The sequence below is a fragment of the Semicossyphus pulcher genome, unplaced genomic scaffold (assembly GCF_022749685.1).
Source record: "Semicossyphus pulcher isolate SPU_LCO1_2020_fin unplaced genomic scaffold, fSemPul1.0.p SCAF_15, whole genome shotgun sequence".
Lineage (NCBI taxonomy): Eukaryota > Metazoa > Chordata > Actinopteri > Labriformes > Labridae > Semicossyphus > Semicossyphus pulcher.
Genome location: NW_027211659.1, coordinates 6,444,825 through 6,461,954, shown reverse-complemented (window position 1 = coordinate 6,461,954; position 17,130 = coordinate 6,444,825). Strand labels below are relative to the sequence as shown.

The 17,130-nt window shown below is 41.2% G+C and overlaps 1 protein-coding gene across 3 annotated transcripts in view; it reads right to left on the bottom strand.

The window, feature by feature from the left end:
- Nucleotides 1–17,130, bottom strand: part of nalcn (sodium leak channel, non-selective) — an 88,213-nt gene that overhangs the window by 67,829 nt on the left and 3,254 nt on the right. For 2 of the 3 annotated variants that reach the window (XM_069663113.1, XM_069663114.1), the window contains exons 1-10: nucleotides 16,288–16,304; nucleotides 16,011–16,072; nucleotides 13,823–13,963; nucleotides 13,402–13,584; nucleotides 9,237–9,320; nucleotides 8,975–9,114; nucleotides 8,728–8,856; nucleotides 3,841–3,992; nucleotides 2,417–2,559; nucleotides 2,015–2,119 (exon numbers count right to left, since the gene is read on the bottom strand). In XM_069663113.1, coding sequence (XP_069519214.1) covers nucleotides 2,015–2,119; nucleotides 2,417–2,559; nucleotides 3,841–3,992; nucleotides 8,728–8,856; nucleotides 8,975–9,114; nucleotides 9,237–9,320; nucleotides 13,402–13,584; nucleotides 13,823–13,963; nucleotides 16,011–16,052 — 1,119 coding nt within the window. In that variant the 5' untranslated portion in view covers nucleotides 16,053–16,072; nucleotides 16,288–16,304. Of the gene's footprint in view, nucleotides 1–2,014; nucleotides 2,120–2,416; nucleotides 2,560–3,840; nucleotides 3,993–8,727; nucleotides 8,857–8,974; nucleotides 9,115–9,236; nucleotides 9,321–13,401; nucleotides 13,585–13,822; nucleotides 13,964–16,010; nucleotides 16,073–16,287; nucleotides 16,400–17,130 lie in introns of those variants that run through there. The other variant, XM_069663115.1, reaches the window with a different exon arrangement.

Here is a 17,130-nt window from a genome sequence, read left to right as displayed (position 1 = left end):
TGTGTGTAAGGGGGTTAAAATGCGTGGCAAACTACTGTTCTCTTTCTTTAGGTTTAAATTCTTAGTTTTTGAAGAAACGAATTGATCGCTGCAAACTATCCAAATGTACAAAGATGGATTAAGACACGGCAAAGTAAAGGCAAGGTCAGGTACGCAAGTCCTTGTAGATCCCAAAGTTATATTCTGTCGCTGCCCAAGGTCTTCTTCCAGTTGTGCCAAGATTTTAAAATTAAGTGTCATGGAAGCGTCCGGATAAATGCGGAAACTACCACAAATATTTTCTTTCAACACCAGAAAGTAGCTATTCTTGTCCGAGCTCTTTTCTTACCTCATCCTTTGTGTGACATAAAGCATTTTTTTTGTAACTTCAATCTCATTTCGGTCGCTGCCCAGATCTCATGACCTGATAAATCAAGAACTTATCAGCAAGCTCGCTCTTCACCAAAACACCCTGTTACTGTTGGTGATACTCTTCTCTGCTTGTCAGTCTCTTGCAGTAGGTACCTCACCTCGCTCCTTTCCAACTGATGGGTAACCCATTATCAAATGGCCAAATACCACGCCTTAAACTTGGAGGTGCCGACTTTATCTCCTCTGCTTCACATTCAGCTGGTGGAAACGGTCTAATGAAGCAAGAAGAACCATACAATAACAAAAAGACGGTGATGTAATACTGAAGTCACTGAAGCTCCCGCTTTCTTCCATTTGGCTGCATTATGTGAGTCTTTCCATGATAAACACAAACGGTCTTAGAACCTGCTTCACTTACTGCCTGGAATATATAGGAACATAGCTCTCACTCAGGTTATACAAGGACTGGATGGCTTCGAAAAGGTCCAGCCAAGACCCTGCCTCTGCTTACTGAGTCTTTTTCCAGAGTCCCTCTGAGGCCAGAAAACTTCCATCTAAATTGCCTCCCCAGACAACTACACACATGAGCTTTCGCTTCTCCGCGTATGGGAGACAGCACTGTCGAACTCTATGACCCCAAATTCCCCATGATGCAGGAAAAGTCCTTATTGGGTGAGGGTTGGAGACCTTGGAAATATAGACCTCAACCAAACCAGATCAGCCTTTGTAAACTTGATCTAAAACAAATAACACAGCTAAAATGTAGATCACCTATGTTCGGGGGTGCAGTTGTTAGCGCTGCTGCCTCACAGCTAGAATATTCCTGGTTGGAACCCCAGTTTGGATGAAGTGGGCCTTCCTGTGTGCAAGCGTGGGTGCCCTCTGTGCCCCACAGTCCAAAGACATGCTTGTTCGGGTCATAGGTGACTCTAAATGGCCCGTAGGTGTAAGTGTGAGCGTGAAAGGTCGTCTCTCTCTACGCGTCAGCCCTGTGATTGACATGGGTGTACCCCGCCTCTCGCCCAATAGCAGCTGGGATAGGCTCCAGCCCAACGTGACCCTGAGCAGTATAAGCAGTATAGATATTGGAGGGATGGATCTATGTTTGGTTTAAAGCCACAGCCTTTAAATGCCTCATGAACTGAGCGATTCAAAAAGAAGAAAGTCATTCCAAAAGGGAGACAGCATCTCAAATCACAAGGACCAATTGCACTGAACAAGCCAACAACCAAAGCATCTCCTTGTCAATTTTATGAATAAATCTGCTTTCTTGAAATAATAATATCCTCTATCTTTTAATCAAGTTGATGTGATCTTCCTTCCTAACAATCCAGGTTCATTAAAAAAGCAGACATCTGATGGTCTCTGGACCCTGAGGCAGCCAATTCTGAATTTAGTGAAGGTATTTATTGATGACCGTGCACTCTTGCTTAGCTTAGAAAGCCACCCCCTGTCAAAATGTGTTTGTGTTCATTCCTTTGATTTTCTGAGCTCATGCAACTTTTATAAGCTCAACCTTGATGATATAACACATTTTGTGCACTCCGTACGGAGACGAGCGGCTTTAAAGACAGACAGTATTCAAGAAATGTTTGGAACTACGTCAGTTAAGGCGGAACATGAAGTGGCACTACTCTGTCAGCTTTGTGATGGATAGATTTACCTGTGTTGTAGCAGTGGAGGTGGTACTGCTCCTCGACCCCCACATCTGCTGAAACTGCACTCTGATCTCAGCGAACGTCTCGATGATGACTGCTATGAACACATTCTGTGAAAGAAGAAGATAATTAGAGACTGAAAAAGAGAAAGAGTCTTGTGACAATTAAAAATAAACGACCAAGTAGACGTCTGCCTCTTGACTTCTTTTCACTAGCTGTGCATGACGTTCATTCTCTCATTAGCTGGAGAACATTCGACTAACAAGGGGAAATCGTTATGTCTGTAGGTGGAAGATTAGGTTATGTCAATTAACCAAAACCTTTCTGTGTTAGCGATACCCTGCAGCCACGCCACGGGAGCTGAGAGCGTTAGGAAAAGTGCAGTAGAGAGAGAGTCACGCTCTAACCTTGACAAGCCATGCCAAGAAGAAAATGAGGGTTATAAAGTAGAAGTAGGAGCGCCAGCGAGGGAAACTGTCAATGGCTCTGTACATGAGGAACACCCAACCCTCCTGTGACGCAGCCTCGTACACGGTGAAGATACTCGTCCCTAAACAAAGACAGGAGACAGGAGTCAGGCAGATGTTCAGCAGAGATGAAAAGAACAGATTGCTATTGAAAAAAGCGTTGACGGTAAAAGCACGTTTTGACAGCGTACAGGATGAGAAATACAGCAACCCAGTCCCCTCACGATTCCATTCCTCTTTGCACTGACAAGACTAAGAGCTCTAACTGTTTGGCAGACTCATTAATCTGATGAAATTATCTCTAATGCGTGTCTTTGTCACTGTCACCGACAAATTTGGTCAGATGTAGTTAATTAACCAAAATACAGTGCAGTGGCCAAACTACAAAATGAAACTCTTGGCTGCTCTCCGCAAATTAACTGTCTGTACTTTAAACACTCCAAAGAGCACCACAGCCAAAGATGATTTAATCAGGATAGAAACATCCCATTATTTTAATGTTAGAAAAGATCACGAGTGAACCGGGTGATACAAAGAGACAAATAGATTAGTAAGTCGTTGGCTACATCTGTTTTAAAGTAACCAGCAGCTGTCAAACGCAGCTGACAGACAGCTGGCAGATCAGAACCAGTGACAACTATTAAGCGCATCATATCATCGCTTTAAGCTTCTTATTTTACAGTTCTGAATCAGGGCTCTGGGATTCTGGGCCAAGTCACTGTATTTGTCTGAAAGCTTTTTACTCTGGTCTGAATGGGAAGAAAAAAATAGTACATCCAAATCATCAATAAACCCTTTCTTTGGATCATCCACATTAATACTATCTAAGTGCATTGTAGTTTGTGGATAGGCAAATACATTGAGGCTGTGAGCTGCAATGAATGCACCAAATTCCAGTCTATAACGTCCTTTAATGTCCTGTTTACTGTGAAGCTTTCAGTCTCCTTCACGGCTATCAGCAGATTAGGGGCTCTGCACTGTGCACCGACACTCGATTTAAGCACCGTACAGCTGATAAGGCTCGGCTTCACGGCAAAGCTGGTATATACAGGACTCTTACAGTTTATACCTTCTCACACAGGGTCATTCTTTCAAAGTTGATCAAGTAACTGTGTCTGTTAAGTCACTATCTATCGCCGAAAGAGGTAACACAATGTTGATTTAGCCCATGGCCCACTAATGAAAGCCTTTGCATTTGCAGTATTACAGACTGTGGCGACATTCGCAGAAAAAAATCACAAGCAGCGCCCAGTTGAAATAATAAATTGTGTCTGATATGTTTTTTCAGTTATTAGATGTTATCAGATTGTTATGGCTGTGTGTTTCAATGCACGAGATGTGTCAGATTATAGCCTATACTGTACCGAGTTCATTGAAGCCACTATAACCAAGCTCCTGTCGGCTGAGGCCCAGCTCTTCCAGGTCCATGCATTTGAAGCCCAGAGGACACTGGTAGCCCTCCCCATCTGGAGAACAATGTGTGTCTGGGATGGCCAAGCTGTTCCACGACACATTACTGACCAAAAGAAAAAAAACACTTATTAAATAATATGCATGCAATTAAATAAGACACACTGTAATAGGTATAATTGGTTAAATCCAGTATTAAAAACAAATGCATAAAGTAGCAACACTCTTGAAGTCACATAATTCAAACGTGAGAGATAGGAGGTGAATATTGCCTGTGTGCACACACAGAGTACATACACGCCCTGCCCCTCCCCCCTCTGCGCCTGTCTCCCTGTCTTTCAGCCACAGGTGTTATTCCAGGAGCTGCTTGATTCCTCTAATGAAAATTAATGCCCATAAATTGGCTGCCCAGACATTCATCCAAATTGTTTATTAAGGGGTACAGGATCAGAAGGGATAATTTATTGCACCATCACAAAGGGCAATCAGAGGCATAGTGATGAATCTCGATAAAGCTAATTATGCCGGGCTTTATAACGCTACTGTGTCTCAGCAAAGAAATCACGTCTCTTGATGACAGAGGGGTGATAAATGAAGGCTCAAATGAGAGACCAAATGTCCAGTAACAACGTGACATTAATAATCTGCTGAGTGGAAAACAAAACATATTTGTGATAAGGAATTATTTTTGGGTGTTTCTTTGTGAATCTGTTTTTGATCAAAGCAGAATTAATTTGTGACACGTAATTGAAAATGTGAGGTTTTGTCAACAAACTATGGCCACCTCTGTGAACAACCAGCTTTTGTTGACACATAGTCTACATGGTCAGTTGGTTTAGCACATGAAAGGACAATTTAATAATATTAAGATTAATAATAACGTTTTCTATCCAATATGAAACCAAACCAAATAAAATGTTTTTACATCATAATTCTTTTCATAAAACATTTCAAATGTTACTATAACATTGATTGTTTCAAAATATCTGATGACTTTCATAATAATCAGTGATGGGTTCATTTAGGGGCTATGCAGACGTGCAGAGGTGCAGTGGTTAGCAGCCGGAAGGTTCCTGGTTTGAATCCAGGTTCGGACATAGAAGTTTCTGTGATGGAGTTTGCATGTTCTCCCGTGCATGTGTGGGTTCTCTCGGGGTACTCTGGCTTCCTCCCACAGTCCAAAGACATGCCCGCTGGGTTAACTGGGGAATCTAAATTGGCACAAAGTAGCTTTAAAGGTGACATATTTTAGTTATGCTGTTAATTTTCTGTTATTTTAATGTGTTTTTGAATCACGTTGATAAAGTTTGTTTCGTTTTAAAAATTGTATGTTATTTTTCGGAGCCTCTCTTTCCTCCTGAAACCAACAGGCTGTTTTGCCATTCAAAGGTTACACCTTAGCCACGATTGGCTGACAGTATTTGGAGTGACGGCGTAGCCCCTCCCTCACGTGTGCGATCCCACGTGGGGGAGCGGCCGCACTGCACTGTCACTCCAAAGTTGTAGAAAACATGGCTGACCTAGGATTGGTTACTCGGCCTTATATGTAACAGTCAGAATCGCCAGTAGGTATCGGAATGGTAAGTTGAAATCTTAACGACTTGACTACAAGCTCGTGCAAGAAGGCAGCCTGAGGTGAGTGACAGTGAATGACGATTGGTCGATTTCAGTGAAAGCAAGGTTCTACGTAGAAACCTGCAGCTGTTCTGAACGGCCCATTTCAGAGGCGACCTTTTACAGAATGTAATTCTGGAAACCCATGCAAAATATGAGAATATCCATTTAAAAGATATGGCCCCTTTAAAGAAATAGAGTTCCGTAGATGTAATTAATGCTGCACAAATCTCTGCATGTTATTCACGCCACAGACTTAAATAACGATGAGGTCAACAGCAGAAATCCTGACCTCCAGAGGAGGCGAGGACCCTCATTTGTTCACAAATCCAAAACCATTTTCCTCTAATATCCATATCACAAAATGTCACCCCTGCTATTTTCTCCTAATTCCCATCAAATCCCTTGTGTGTGACAAGCTAGGGAGCTTTGACTTTGTGCCAAGGGCATATGGCCGATAGAGATTAGACACATCAGTCCTTGTGTGACATATTTCTAAAACACCCCATTAGAAGCACATATATATGAGGGATTTAGGGAAAGGAGCACAGCAGCAAACAAATGAGGTAAACAGCTGCCATGCCACTTGTGGAATGATGTCACGGCTATAATGTGACATGTCCTGTGCTATCTTTCCTGCTGCTAATGGTCGATGTATGCTGGGTCTCTGGGGTGCTTAGACACATAATCAGTAAGGAGAGATAGATAGGTAGCTGTTGAGTAGTAATGAGCTTAATCTAAAGGCTGGACAATGTAGGAAACTTTAATTATTAGAATGAGTGTTAGCTCTCCTTGCAGCCTGGGGCTTTAACAATGGTGGTCTTATCTTTTGTCTCCATATTATCATCATCCGAAGCTGAATGATTTGATTTAAAAACCTTAACTAATGGGTTTAAATACATAATGATTACAGAATTTTTTTTAAACTGTCACACCTGCAGGTCAGACATTTTCCTCAGTGCTGCTACTCAGAGACTCCTACTCAATCCCAAAATCTTGATGCTAGTTTCAGTTTTGTTTGACTTTTCATAGATATTCAAAAAGTAGTTGCTTAGTAGTAAATTACTGTTAATTTCACCATTTTCAATGTTCCCTACAAAAGAAAATGCTATATATTTTAAGAACACTGTATTCAAGCAATGAGTCCTTATCTATGTGCGTAAACTGTAAATGTGTCTCAATTCGGGGGCTGCATCCTTTGAAGGACGCAGACTATGAAGGATGCGACACTCCACCTGCGTACCTGCTTGGATCTCGGGGTCTCACTGCACTCCTCATCTGAATAGACAGGCACACAAGTGCTCCGAAAGTAAACGCCAGGCGCTCTACGCGTGGTAACCATGGAAACGGCTTCTGTGCACTACTGTATCGCTGCCGGTGCAACTGTATGTTCTCTATAGGCTATAACAACTAGCTAAATTATAGTTGTAACTAAAACCGTAACCAACTAACGTAACGTATAGCCTGGCTTAAGTTTAAACTAACGTTACATTACCTGATGCATCCAGATGCACCAATGCTCTGCCATGCGAAGGCCTTCCTGTTTATGTCCCGGTAACTGTTTACAAAGGGGTTATATATCTCCGGGAACTCACATAAAACAAGGATCAGTCTCAGTCTGTTCTCCGTTGATTCTTGTGGTTACTCTTGCGTGTCGCGTAGAAAAAAGAACTTTCAACTCTAAAGCGGGCGGGCGTGTGCGTGAGACAAGCACAATTTCACAGGATTGCGCTCGCTCGTCGCTCCGCCTGCCAGATTGCCTGCTCCCTACCTGCCCGCTCGCCTCTCATTGAAAATGAATGATTAAGCGCGTCAATCACCCCCCTGTCTGAAAAGACCTTTACCCTTGCTTCACAAAGCGCAGCTTCTGTCATCTAGCAACAGGCAGCTAGCTGGCTAGCTGGCTAACATAACTAGCACTAGTAATGTAACTTAACTTATTATTTTAAAGAGAATTTGACGTTTCTTTAAACATTTGTAACGCTAGCTATTCAACAGAGTTGAAACCAAAAATGTTTCCTCGGCTCTTTGACTCCAAAAACTCTTGTAAAATGACCAAATCCTGACTGAAACAGCTCCTTAATACTTGACATGGAGGAAGGTTCTGCTCCACATAAAAAAAGTCAATTTCATGTGTGAGGCTGCAGGTTTGATGGTCACACCACATCGATCACCAGAGATGAGATGCTGTCAGGATCTGTCAGACTCAGCGCAGCAGGTGACACTTACTGACTGAGCAGGCTGACCCACTGCTTCCTGTTCTATGCACTAATTATTAAATCACTAAATCGGTAATAAAATGAAGCTTCTTTGAAGTTTGATCTTCACAATACACCCTTCCATCATCACTAACTGTGCGTTACTGAACTCTCAAACTGTATGTACTTCAATGGTTTTGTGCAGGGGTAGGATACTGTTTTCAGGAGGGAGGACACAGTTCCAATCCTCTTAACAGCTGGTATACAAACATTACAGTATTATGCATCAAGCGGCAGATTTACATAACTTGTACATTAAAAATTCACCATCAAGTTATTAATAACAATATAATGAAGTAGAGTCGCTGTTAAAAAAGAGTTATTGAAAGAGAACCAAAGATTTAATGTAATTTAATTTAATGTTTTAATGTAGCATCTTAATTGGGTCTGCACAATTTAGATGCTATATCAAACATCTGCAAGTATAAAATACAAGGTCTGTTTGTATTTAATGCGCAGTTTGTATTCTGCAGGGTTTCACATAGGCACACTGTCAAACCAAATGCCAACTCTGCCAACCAAGTACAGAGGACACAAACTTGTTAGCTAAAAGCCTGTATAAAAAACCAACACTAATGAGTGAGACTAAAGTCTATTGGATTGCTCAGTAGGTGTATTCATAGTCATGTTATGTACTTGATGCTTGTTATAGATGGGCTTGACCTGCCTGTTATGCAGAGATTTAATGTGTGGCTGGGTTCCTTCAGGGTCATTAATATCTGTACCTTATGATAGTACCATGGTGCTTTGCACTTAGTGTTGGCCCTAGTCCAATCTTCTAACTTATTTAAACTCTTCCTATTAGAAATTACTGCTTAAAGAATATTAAATGGACTGCCTGGTAAAGCCTACATTAATTTAAGGTGTTTATTTAAGAAGATAACCGTTCAATAACACAGGTAGTTAGCTGAATCAGTTGAAACAACAAAAAAGGCACCAAAGTTACAATTAATCGTACTTGATTCTTACCCTTTCTGTGTATCATTAGTAACACAGTGATGGTTGAACGTTCCAAACATCTGAACACCCAGAATTCCATAGAGCAGCAGAAAAAACAGCAGGAAGATGGAGACACTCCAGATTTGTTCCCCCGATCGCCTGCAGAGCAGCAGAGTGAAGACAGGCATACATCAGTGTGATTCTCTTTTTTGCATTCAAACCTAATCATGACTTGTGGAGATCTTATTGAAGAGAAATGCTTATGATGGTTTTGTACTTCAGAATGTTGGTGATGCGTGAGCGAGGAAGCTCGAAGCGGAAGTAGATCCTGAAGGCCCGGATCATAATGAGCGCTCGAGGGATTCTTAACATTCCCCATGGAGACATCTGATCCACAAGCCCCGCTATTTCAAACACCTAAAACAAGAGAAATGGATTGACGGGGCAGTTAATTCCAGCACCTGTTCCGTTACATCTTAGTGAAGGAACAGATGAAAATGATGCATGATTGCAGAAAAATAGTAAATATTGTGATATACCTGCAGCACCAGGGACACCCAGATGAAAAACACCATGAATCCATCAAACATACACCAGCGATCCTTGACATAGGAGTTATCCCCCTGTGCAGAAAGAGACACAGCAAGAGGATCTACTGTTAGAAACAAGAGACAAAAAAAGGGAGAACTAAAAGGGCACTCACAGAGCGCAGTGCTCCACCAAGGCGAATAGTCGAGTTTTCTAAAGGCCAGTTCAGATCAATGATTCGCAACGAGACTGGATGCAGCTGCCAAAAGAATCCCTCGACATCTGAGCGTAAGCGTTCTAAAACACCAAAGAGACGCAACACAAAGCGCACAGATGACCGTCTCCATAGCAACGACGCACTGACATACCTGTACTAGTATTAAGGCCTAGGTTACATGAATTAACTAACTGGATTTCTGTGATTGTTATAAAAAGAAATGGATGACTAACTGGATGATTGATTAATCAATGTTAGCTGTAACATTGATTAATTAACGCCGAAGAGGGAGAGTTAGGAAAGGGAGGATCTGGAGCCGTCTTTGGCTACTGCAGCACCAGAGACAGGGTGCCTACACCCATTTATGCTGTTTCCTGATTGGCTGAAGTGAAATTATTAAGCTACATTATTCTGTTCTATAACTGCATTTGGAGATTTAACAAGTCAAATCTTTTGCAACTTCGGGCAACGGCTTCAGACGCTCTACAACTAAGCAGTTCATACCGCTGCAATTTTCTCTGCAACATTCTACAACTGTTTTGTAGCGTTGGGAATTATTGATCTGAACTGGCCTTAATATGCAAATCTGCAAGCTCAACCACTGTTGTTACAGTCTGGTCCATAGTACTGATTGTTCCTGAGTTACAATCAGATCTGGCCATAAATGTAATGCTTCTACCTTAGCCCATGCTACACCTTTCCGACAAGTGTCCAGAAAGTTGGGCTGTTACCCCAACAGGCACTAAAAACATTATGTCCTGGACGGAGGTAATAACTGACAGAGATGAGCTCAAGCAAGACATATGAATATAAAAAAATATATTACTGAGCAACATATGAACACGATCATTATTCAAGGTCTTATTTTTTCAACCGAGCTGATGTATTCCAACAATTATTTTTTTCATTAAACTTTGCTGGTCTTTATTGTTCTGAAAATTGCTCATATCAAGTGCCAACCAATGTGACACAGAAAGCTTTGATAGTGAAAGAAAGCCTTTGTTTGAAAGTGATGGAACGGCGATGTTCAAGCAAAACAACACACAGAAAGTTTGCCCCTTTCGGAAGACAGACCACAATATTCAAACCGCCCTGTTTTCAACACGATAAGACAAAAATGATTAAGGCCCTGAAGTGTGAACAAACTGAAACGTCATGGGGCCAGAAGAAATGGGCATACTTAATTACTACTTACGCAGACAGAGAGAGTCTAAAAAAAGCTCTTAAAGGGTCAGTCTTCCTCAGGAAGAAAGGCTGCAAATGGGAGGGTGTGTTCCGAAACACTCTACAGATAACATGTTTGTCACACACTGACAAGAGCAAAAGATGTAATTACTTTACCACGCTGTGTGGATCTTTTTGTTTCATGCAGGCACTTTCATCAACTAGCTGCGAAATACAACTTTCAAGTGTCCCTGAGGAGACAGACATGTTGAATATCTCAAGTTCTACTCACTTTGAAATAAAAGTGACTTAATATTTAGAAACCTAGAACTTCAAAATGTGTGATGCATGTTGTAATATACCTGTGGTTCACAGAAAATAAAGAAAGAAAAAAAACTTCACTTTTAAAATGATTGTTTTCTGCTTTTAAGAACTCAAAGAAACAAGAAAAAAGAAGGATGTTCCAGGTTTTTATGCTGTTTTCCGACAGTGGTGACTCTGATTCAGTGTCCTCCACTGCCTCCCTGCTTGTTATCCATGATTTGCCAATTAAGCTGTCCACTCATTTTATGGCTGTAATTATGGTCCTTTCATCTGCCAGCTGTCTGTTCCTGGATGCTTCTATAGAACATTATCTGTCTACCTTGAATATGAATTGTGTTGATTCATCCGAACTTACAGCTCATCATAACAAGTAAGGCTGAATAGAAAGTGTGATTAAAATCTGACGCTTCACAAAAGGGCTGTTGGAATATTATTGCCTCGGCTGATAGCAAAAATGTGGTTCCCTTTGTCAATTTAATAGAATTTGCAAAACTAGCTTAACAAAAAATTCACTCTAAGTAGCTAACATTAGCATTCAGCTACCTCCTAGCTAACATTGCTGTGTCATAGCGTTACACAACATGATTGGAACATGGCGTACATGAGCTGGAAAGTGAGACTAGCTAACATACTAATTAGCAAACATAGAAATTACTGGTCACACTAAATAAATAAACAGTATCTTCCTAGCTAGTGGTGTGCAAACGGTATGTTAGCTAGAAAGTGGTGAATGCCAAAGCTAGGAGGTGGTTGACTTCCTAGCTTTGTTTTTAGCTAACAGTATGAAAGCTAGGAGGTGGTTTAATACCAACATTAAATTACTTAAATGACATGGGCAATCATATTGGTATTTTAAAGATTTTCATTTAAATGTCTGTTAAGTCACTATCTATCGCCGAATGAGGTAACACAATGGTGACTGAGCCGATGGCCCACTGATGAAAGCCTTTGCATTTGCAGTATTAAAGACTGGGTGTCTGTGGCGACATTCGTGGAAAAAATCACAAGCGGCGCCCAGTTAGTGACGCGTTTTCCATCAGCCAGCAGTGGTTGGTCTGCCAGAGAGGGTAGGTGGAGCTAAGCGTAAGGTGACCAGACGTCCCCGATTTCCGGGGACAGTCCCCGTTTTGGGTGACCTGTCCCCGGTCAAAGGTGTCCCCGAAAATGTCCCCGATTTTGACACTGAACGGGGGGAAATGCGCGCAGACTCAAACACCAGTTATTACGGTAGCCATTTAACGCATCGCCAGAGAAGACGTCGTATGACGTACAGACGCAGCAGCGTCAACAACAACAATCTAGAGGCGGCAAAAAGGAAAGAAAAGGAGACCAGCGGCCGCGATAAATGGTATGTTGTGTATGAACTTATTTATTTTGTGTGAACTGGCAGTAGACTTGGCTGTGTGTGTGTGTGTGTGTGTGTGTGTGTGTGTGTGTGTGTGAAGTGATGTAACGTTAAAGTAAGTATGATTGTTTATCGTCACCCATTTTTTTGATTGCCACCTTTTGTGTCATAAATATCAGTTCAGTATTCAGTTGTGAGTAGAAACTTCTGACCAAAAAATCCATCCTAACTTATATTGATATTTTTGTCTTCCTCAGTGGCTAGATGGTTGGTGATGTCACCCATTTGTTTGATTGCAACATTTCTGTAATAAAAGCTGGTTAAAATACATGAAAAAGTACTTGTCCCTGTTTTTTATTTCATAATGATAATATTTAATGATTTTTCACCGCCGCATTGAAAATGTCCCCGATTTTCATTTCAGAAATCTGGTCACCTTAGCTAAGCGGCTGTTTTTCCGGTCTCTGCAAGTGTTGTGAGTAAACAGTAATCTACTATGGCTGAACAAACAAAGAAAAGATTGATAACTACAGATACAACTTCAAACATAAGTGAAAATCCAAAGAAAAAGAAACAAATTCGACGCTCAGATGAAGCAAACAGTCTAAAAAGGAAAGCGACCGTCAGCGAGGAAAATCAAGAGTTACAACCGGAGCCAACCGTGGACGTCACACATGCAACACTGTCTGGATATCTGGGAAGTGTGCTCCTGCAATTACTGTTTATCACCAAAGGTGCCGTCGAAGAGAACAAAACGGAGATCTTCAAGATTTCCACTTGAACTTAAAATGGCCAGATGTCCTTTCGAAATTGTCATCATGAGATGTCAATATGGTGAATGCCAGAGCCCCATCCTACTTTGGCATGAAAAGGTACACAAAATAAAACTCCAGTTTGCCCATTATATAAAACATCTTAAGCCAAGACTTCATCTGTCTCTGTAGTTTCTAAGTCACAACAAAACAGCATTTCCACTCTTTAGTTTGATGTATTTTCTGTTAACTTTAGTTGAATTTGATTATGAAATATTTCAGTTTTTGGGAGTGATCATTTATATCAGTCTCTCTTTAATCTTTCTTTCTTGATTACATGATTTTTGTGACAAAGTGTCTCTGTCAGTCGCTACCTTGATGATTCCTCTGATGTGCATCTTGGCGATCATCTCGGCGGTGTAGAGGAACATCAGCAGGGTGTCTAGCGTGAACGTCACATACTGCAACGGAGGGTAATGCTCGAATGTCTTGGGGGTGTTCATACAAACAGAGATGACACTGATGATGGCACAGGCCCTTAGCAGGGAGTGCACCCACTGCAGGGAGACAACAAAAGAAGAATTAATGACAAACTGTGCTAGAATTTAGTTTTTCTCCCTCGCTGTCCATCTATTTTGATATTTTTGCCATACTTTCAGAATAATATTTCAAGGGAAATACATCAACAAAGTATTATCTGGATTAAATATCTGGATTAAATGGAAGAGATATAACAGAGCAGGATTTCATTGTGGTAAGCCAACCCTGACGCACATGCCCGTCACTGCCACTCACTGGTTTGTTGATCCAGAAGATGTCGGCGCTGTCTGCGAGGGTCTCGTCCGGCCCAAAGTCGGTCATGGGCTGGGCCTCGACCCGTGAGCTCTGTTTCCTCTTCAGCATGCTGGGGCTTGCTGTGCTATACAGAGAGTGGATCTGACAGAGAGAGGGAGGCGGACCACACAGTGACCAAAGCTAAATGAGCAACAGGAGAACACTCTGGCTGCATCCAAGTCTGGGCAGGGGCAATATCCCTTTACATAACTCCAATAATGTGGTTTATATTCAAAATATATACATTTATCATGTACTTCTCTAAGAGACAAGACATTTGGCTTGCCATATTTGTTCATATAAACAGTAATTGCCTTAAATAATCGTGCACTTCTTTAAAAAATTAGCTCTACGAAGCTTAAGCTAACCAATATTATATAAGTAAGTTCTAAAGTATCAGATAAGCTGTGTATCAATAGTGGCTTCTGCATGTAATAACATGTAGCATTAGGCTTTTGTATGCTTCCATGTGTGTTCAGCAACATAAACTACCCTGACTTGAATTGCCAGAGATGTGTGCCGTAAAATTAAACATGTGTTGAATTGTTGGATGGCCACCGTGATACACAACGTAGCACACATGGAACACAGGACAAGTGTATCCGGACAGCTCATCGAAACAGCTCCAGTAACTTACCCTTTGAAAAGATCACACATGATCTTCATTATATTGAACACCAAGGCGCTGTACAACCTACTGTACATTGTGAGGTGGTGTGAGTTGCTCACTTGGTCTAAACTGAACCAATTTGGGTCAATATAGCATCAGCCAAATAATGGGGTATCTTTACCCAGTACCTACAGAACGAATCACAATGTTTGCTTACAATAACTTTCAGGTAGAAAACTCCTGCATCACTTTAACATGATTTAATGCGGAGCAAACTGGTGCAAAAAGAAAATGGTAGTCTTGTTGTGGTCAGTGGATGCCAGGCAACAACAAAAGAAAGAGAGTAGATTTCCATATTTCCATATGGAAAGAGAAAACATGCTAAGGACAGCTCGCGATCAGCGCCTAAGCTAGGCTAAGGTTACTTACTGTCCAGTATTTTGGCTAGCAAGCTAGCGCTCTGTCTTCAAAGTAACATTAGCGTTAGCTGAAATAGAGGCAATATGATTTTACAATCAGTTTCTATGGTTTAAAAGTATGACAGCGGTTCGCAAGTTTAGTTTAGTAGATATTGGTAAAGCTAAGCTAAGCTTTTGTTTTGTTTGTTCAACCGTTGTTTTGTAGATTTTATTAAAAGGAGCTAGCAAAGCAACACAGTTCAGAAATTTCAGAGCAGAAACGTCAGATAGGACACCATTTTTAAAAACCAGTCCGTTAACAGGATTGGCTCCTTAGGTTTGTGACGTCTCAAACCTGCAAAACTGAAAACGTGTTGTTCAGCCTGTCCTTGGTACACTGCAGTTTAAAAGCAGACAGGCCCAGCCGTGGGGATGACTGCTTATGTTGTCCCTGATATGTCTTGTAGCACATGAAAAACACCACATGGAGATGTTTACAAGGTTAAACACTTGATTATCACCTTTAACTGTATGTCTATAAATATTACAGTTGCAGGTAAAAATAAGCAACATTAAATGTCACATAGCATTATCTCCAAGAGTATATGGTTATCTCCGCTAGTTTTCTACCTGAAAGTGACGCAGTTGTTGCATGATTTTTATGTGATTCAATCTGGTTTTTCTGTTTTGACCCATTTTGTTGTGATTTTAACTAAAATATATTATGGTTTAAACAGCTATAACTGAATAATTTGATAATGACTTATATATGTATATATGTATCCCTTTAAGGTTTGAATGTCATTTACACATTGTTTTCTTTAACTATCAACAAATTTGTGACGGCGTTAACGAAAAACGTGTTGTGTTAAACTCTGCATCAGAATGACATACTTGGGATACATAACCCAACCGTAAGAAAAATTACACTTGGGCAAAACAACACATTGGTGCTGGGTAAAGTTAGCCCAGTATTGGATGGGACTATATTAACCCACACTGTTTTGTGGGTGTGCATGTCCTTGTTAGTGTGTATATTTGTGTGTGTGTGTGTATGCAGAAAAAGAAAAGTGTAAAGGCCGTTTCAACATAAGAAACACAAGAAGAAATGACACTCTGAATGGAGACAAAGCGCACATACCAAAGGGAAAAGTAAAGCTGAAATTGCTCCAGCACTGCACATAACATGCGATCAGGCATACCCTGTAAATAACACACAACAGTTAGTCAACATCATGGCTTATATGGTATACAGTACACTACCCACATCTACAGTACGCTCATAGAGACAGGAATGCCCACCACGTCTGACATCAAGGCATATATGCGACACACTCTGTGAGTGAGTGAGTGAGTGGTGACTGAGGTGTTGTGGAAGAAGAAGATGGGGGGGGTGGAGGTGGACCAGGGGGACTCACTGTGAGGCTCCTCATTGGTGCGTTCATCCCCAGGTCACAGAGGGGTGGAGAGACCAACCAGAGAGAGAGACTAGAGATGCAAAAAGGAGAATGTCCTAAAGGCCTGGAGGTCCTGCAGCGGCAGCAGTCAGTGAATGGGAGCAGTCATAAGAGCAGCAGAGAGGGTGAGATGACATATTCATAGATATGCAATTAATTTGGTCCACAGAAACGTACAAAAAACACACGTTCTTTCTTACCCCCAGTGGTATGTAGGGTGCAGATAGTTTGGGGGGGTTTGTCCATATTTTGAGATGTCGGACATCTCTGACCATAACAATACATCTGTCTGTGGTGCTCTCAGCATATTTGAAAACATGTTTATCCAGAACAACTCTGTATAATACACATAACACAACTAAAAACTTTTTACCAGAACTATTTCTTTAAAAGTAGTTTTTTCTAAAGAGTTTGGTTTCTAACCCAGAGAAATACAGTCATTTTTGAGTCATTTTAAGATGTAATTTTTCCAATGCTGTGAGCACCACAAGCTTAATTCCATTCACCTCAGCCATGCTGGCATAGAGGCAGAAATCTCAGCAGATACATCAAACTATCTGTGTAGCTAGACAGGAAAGTGAGAAATGCATGTTTGTAATGTGAGTGAACTAATCCTTCAAGAAAAACAGCATTTACATACAATTTAATATATGAGCTAGCTAGGATACAGTTAGGGCTTGTGTCCAATAATGCAAATTTTGCGTTGGCAGTGCCCACAACCTCAATTTCAGAGCGCTTCTCGCCGGCGCTTACTGTTGCTAGGTTACAAAAGTTGTCTGGTGACACTTCCGCTTTTATTCAATA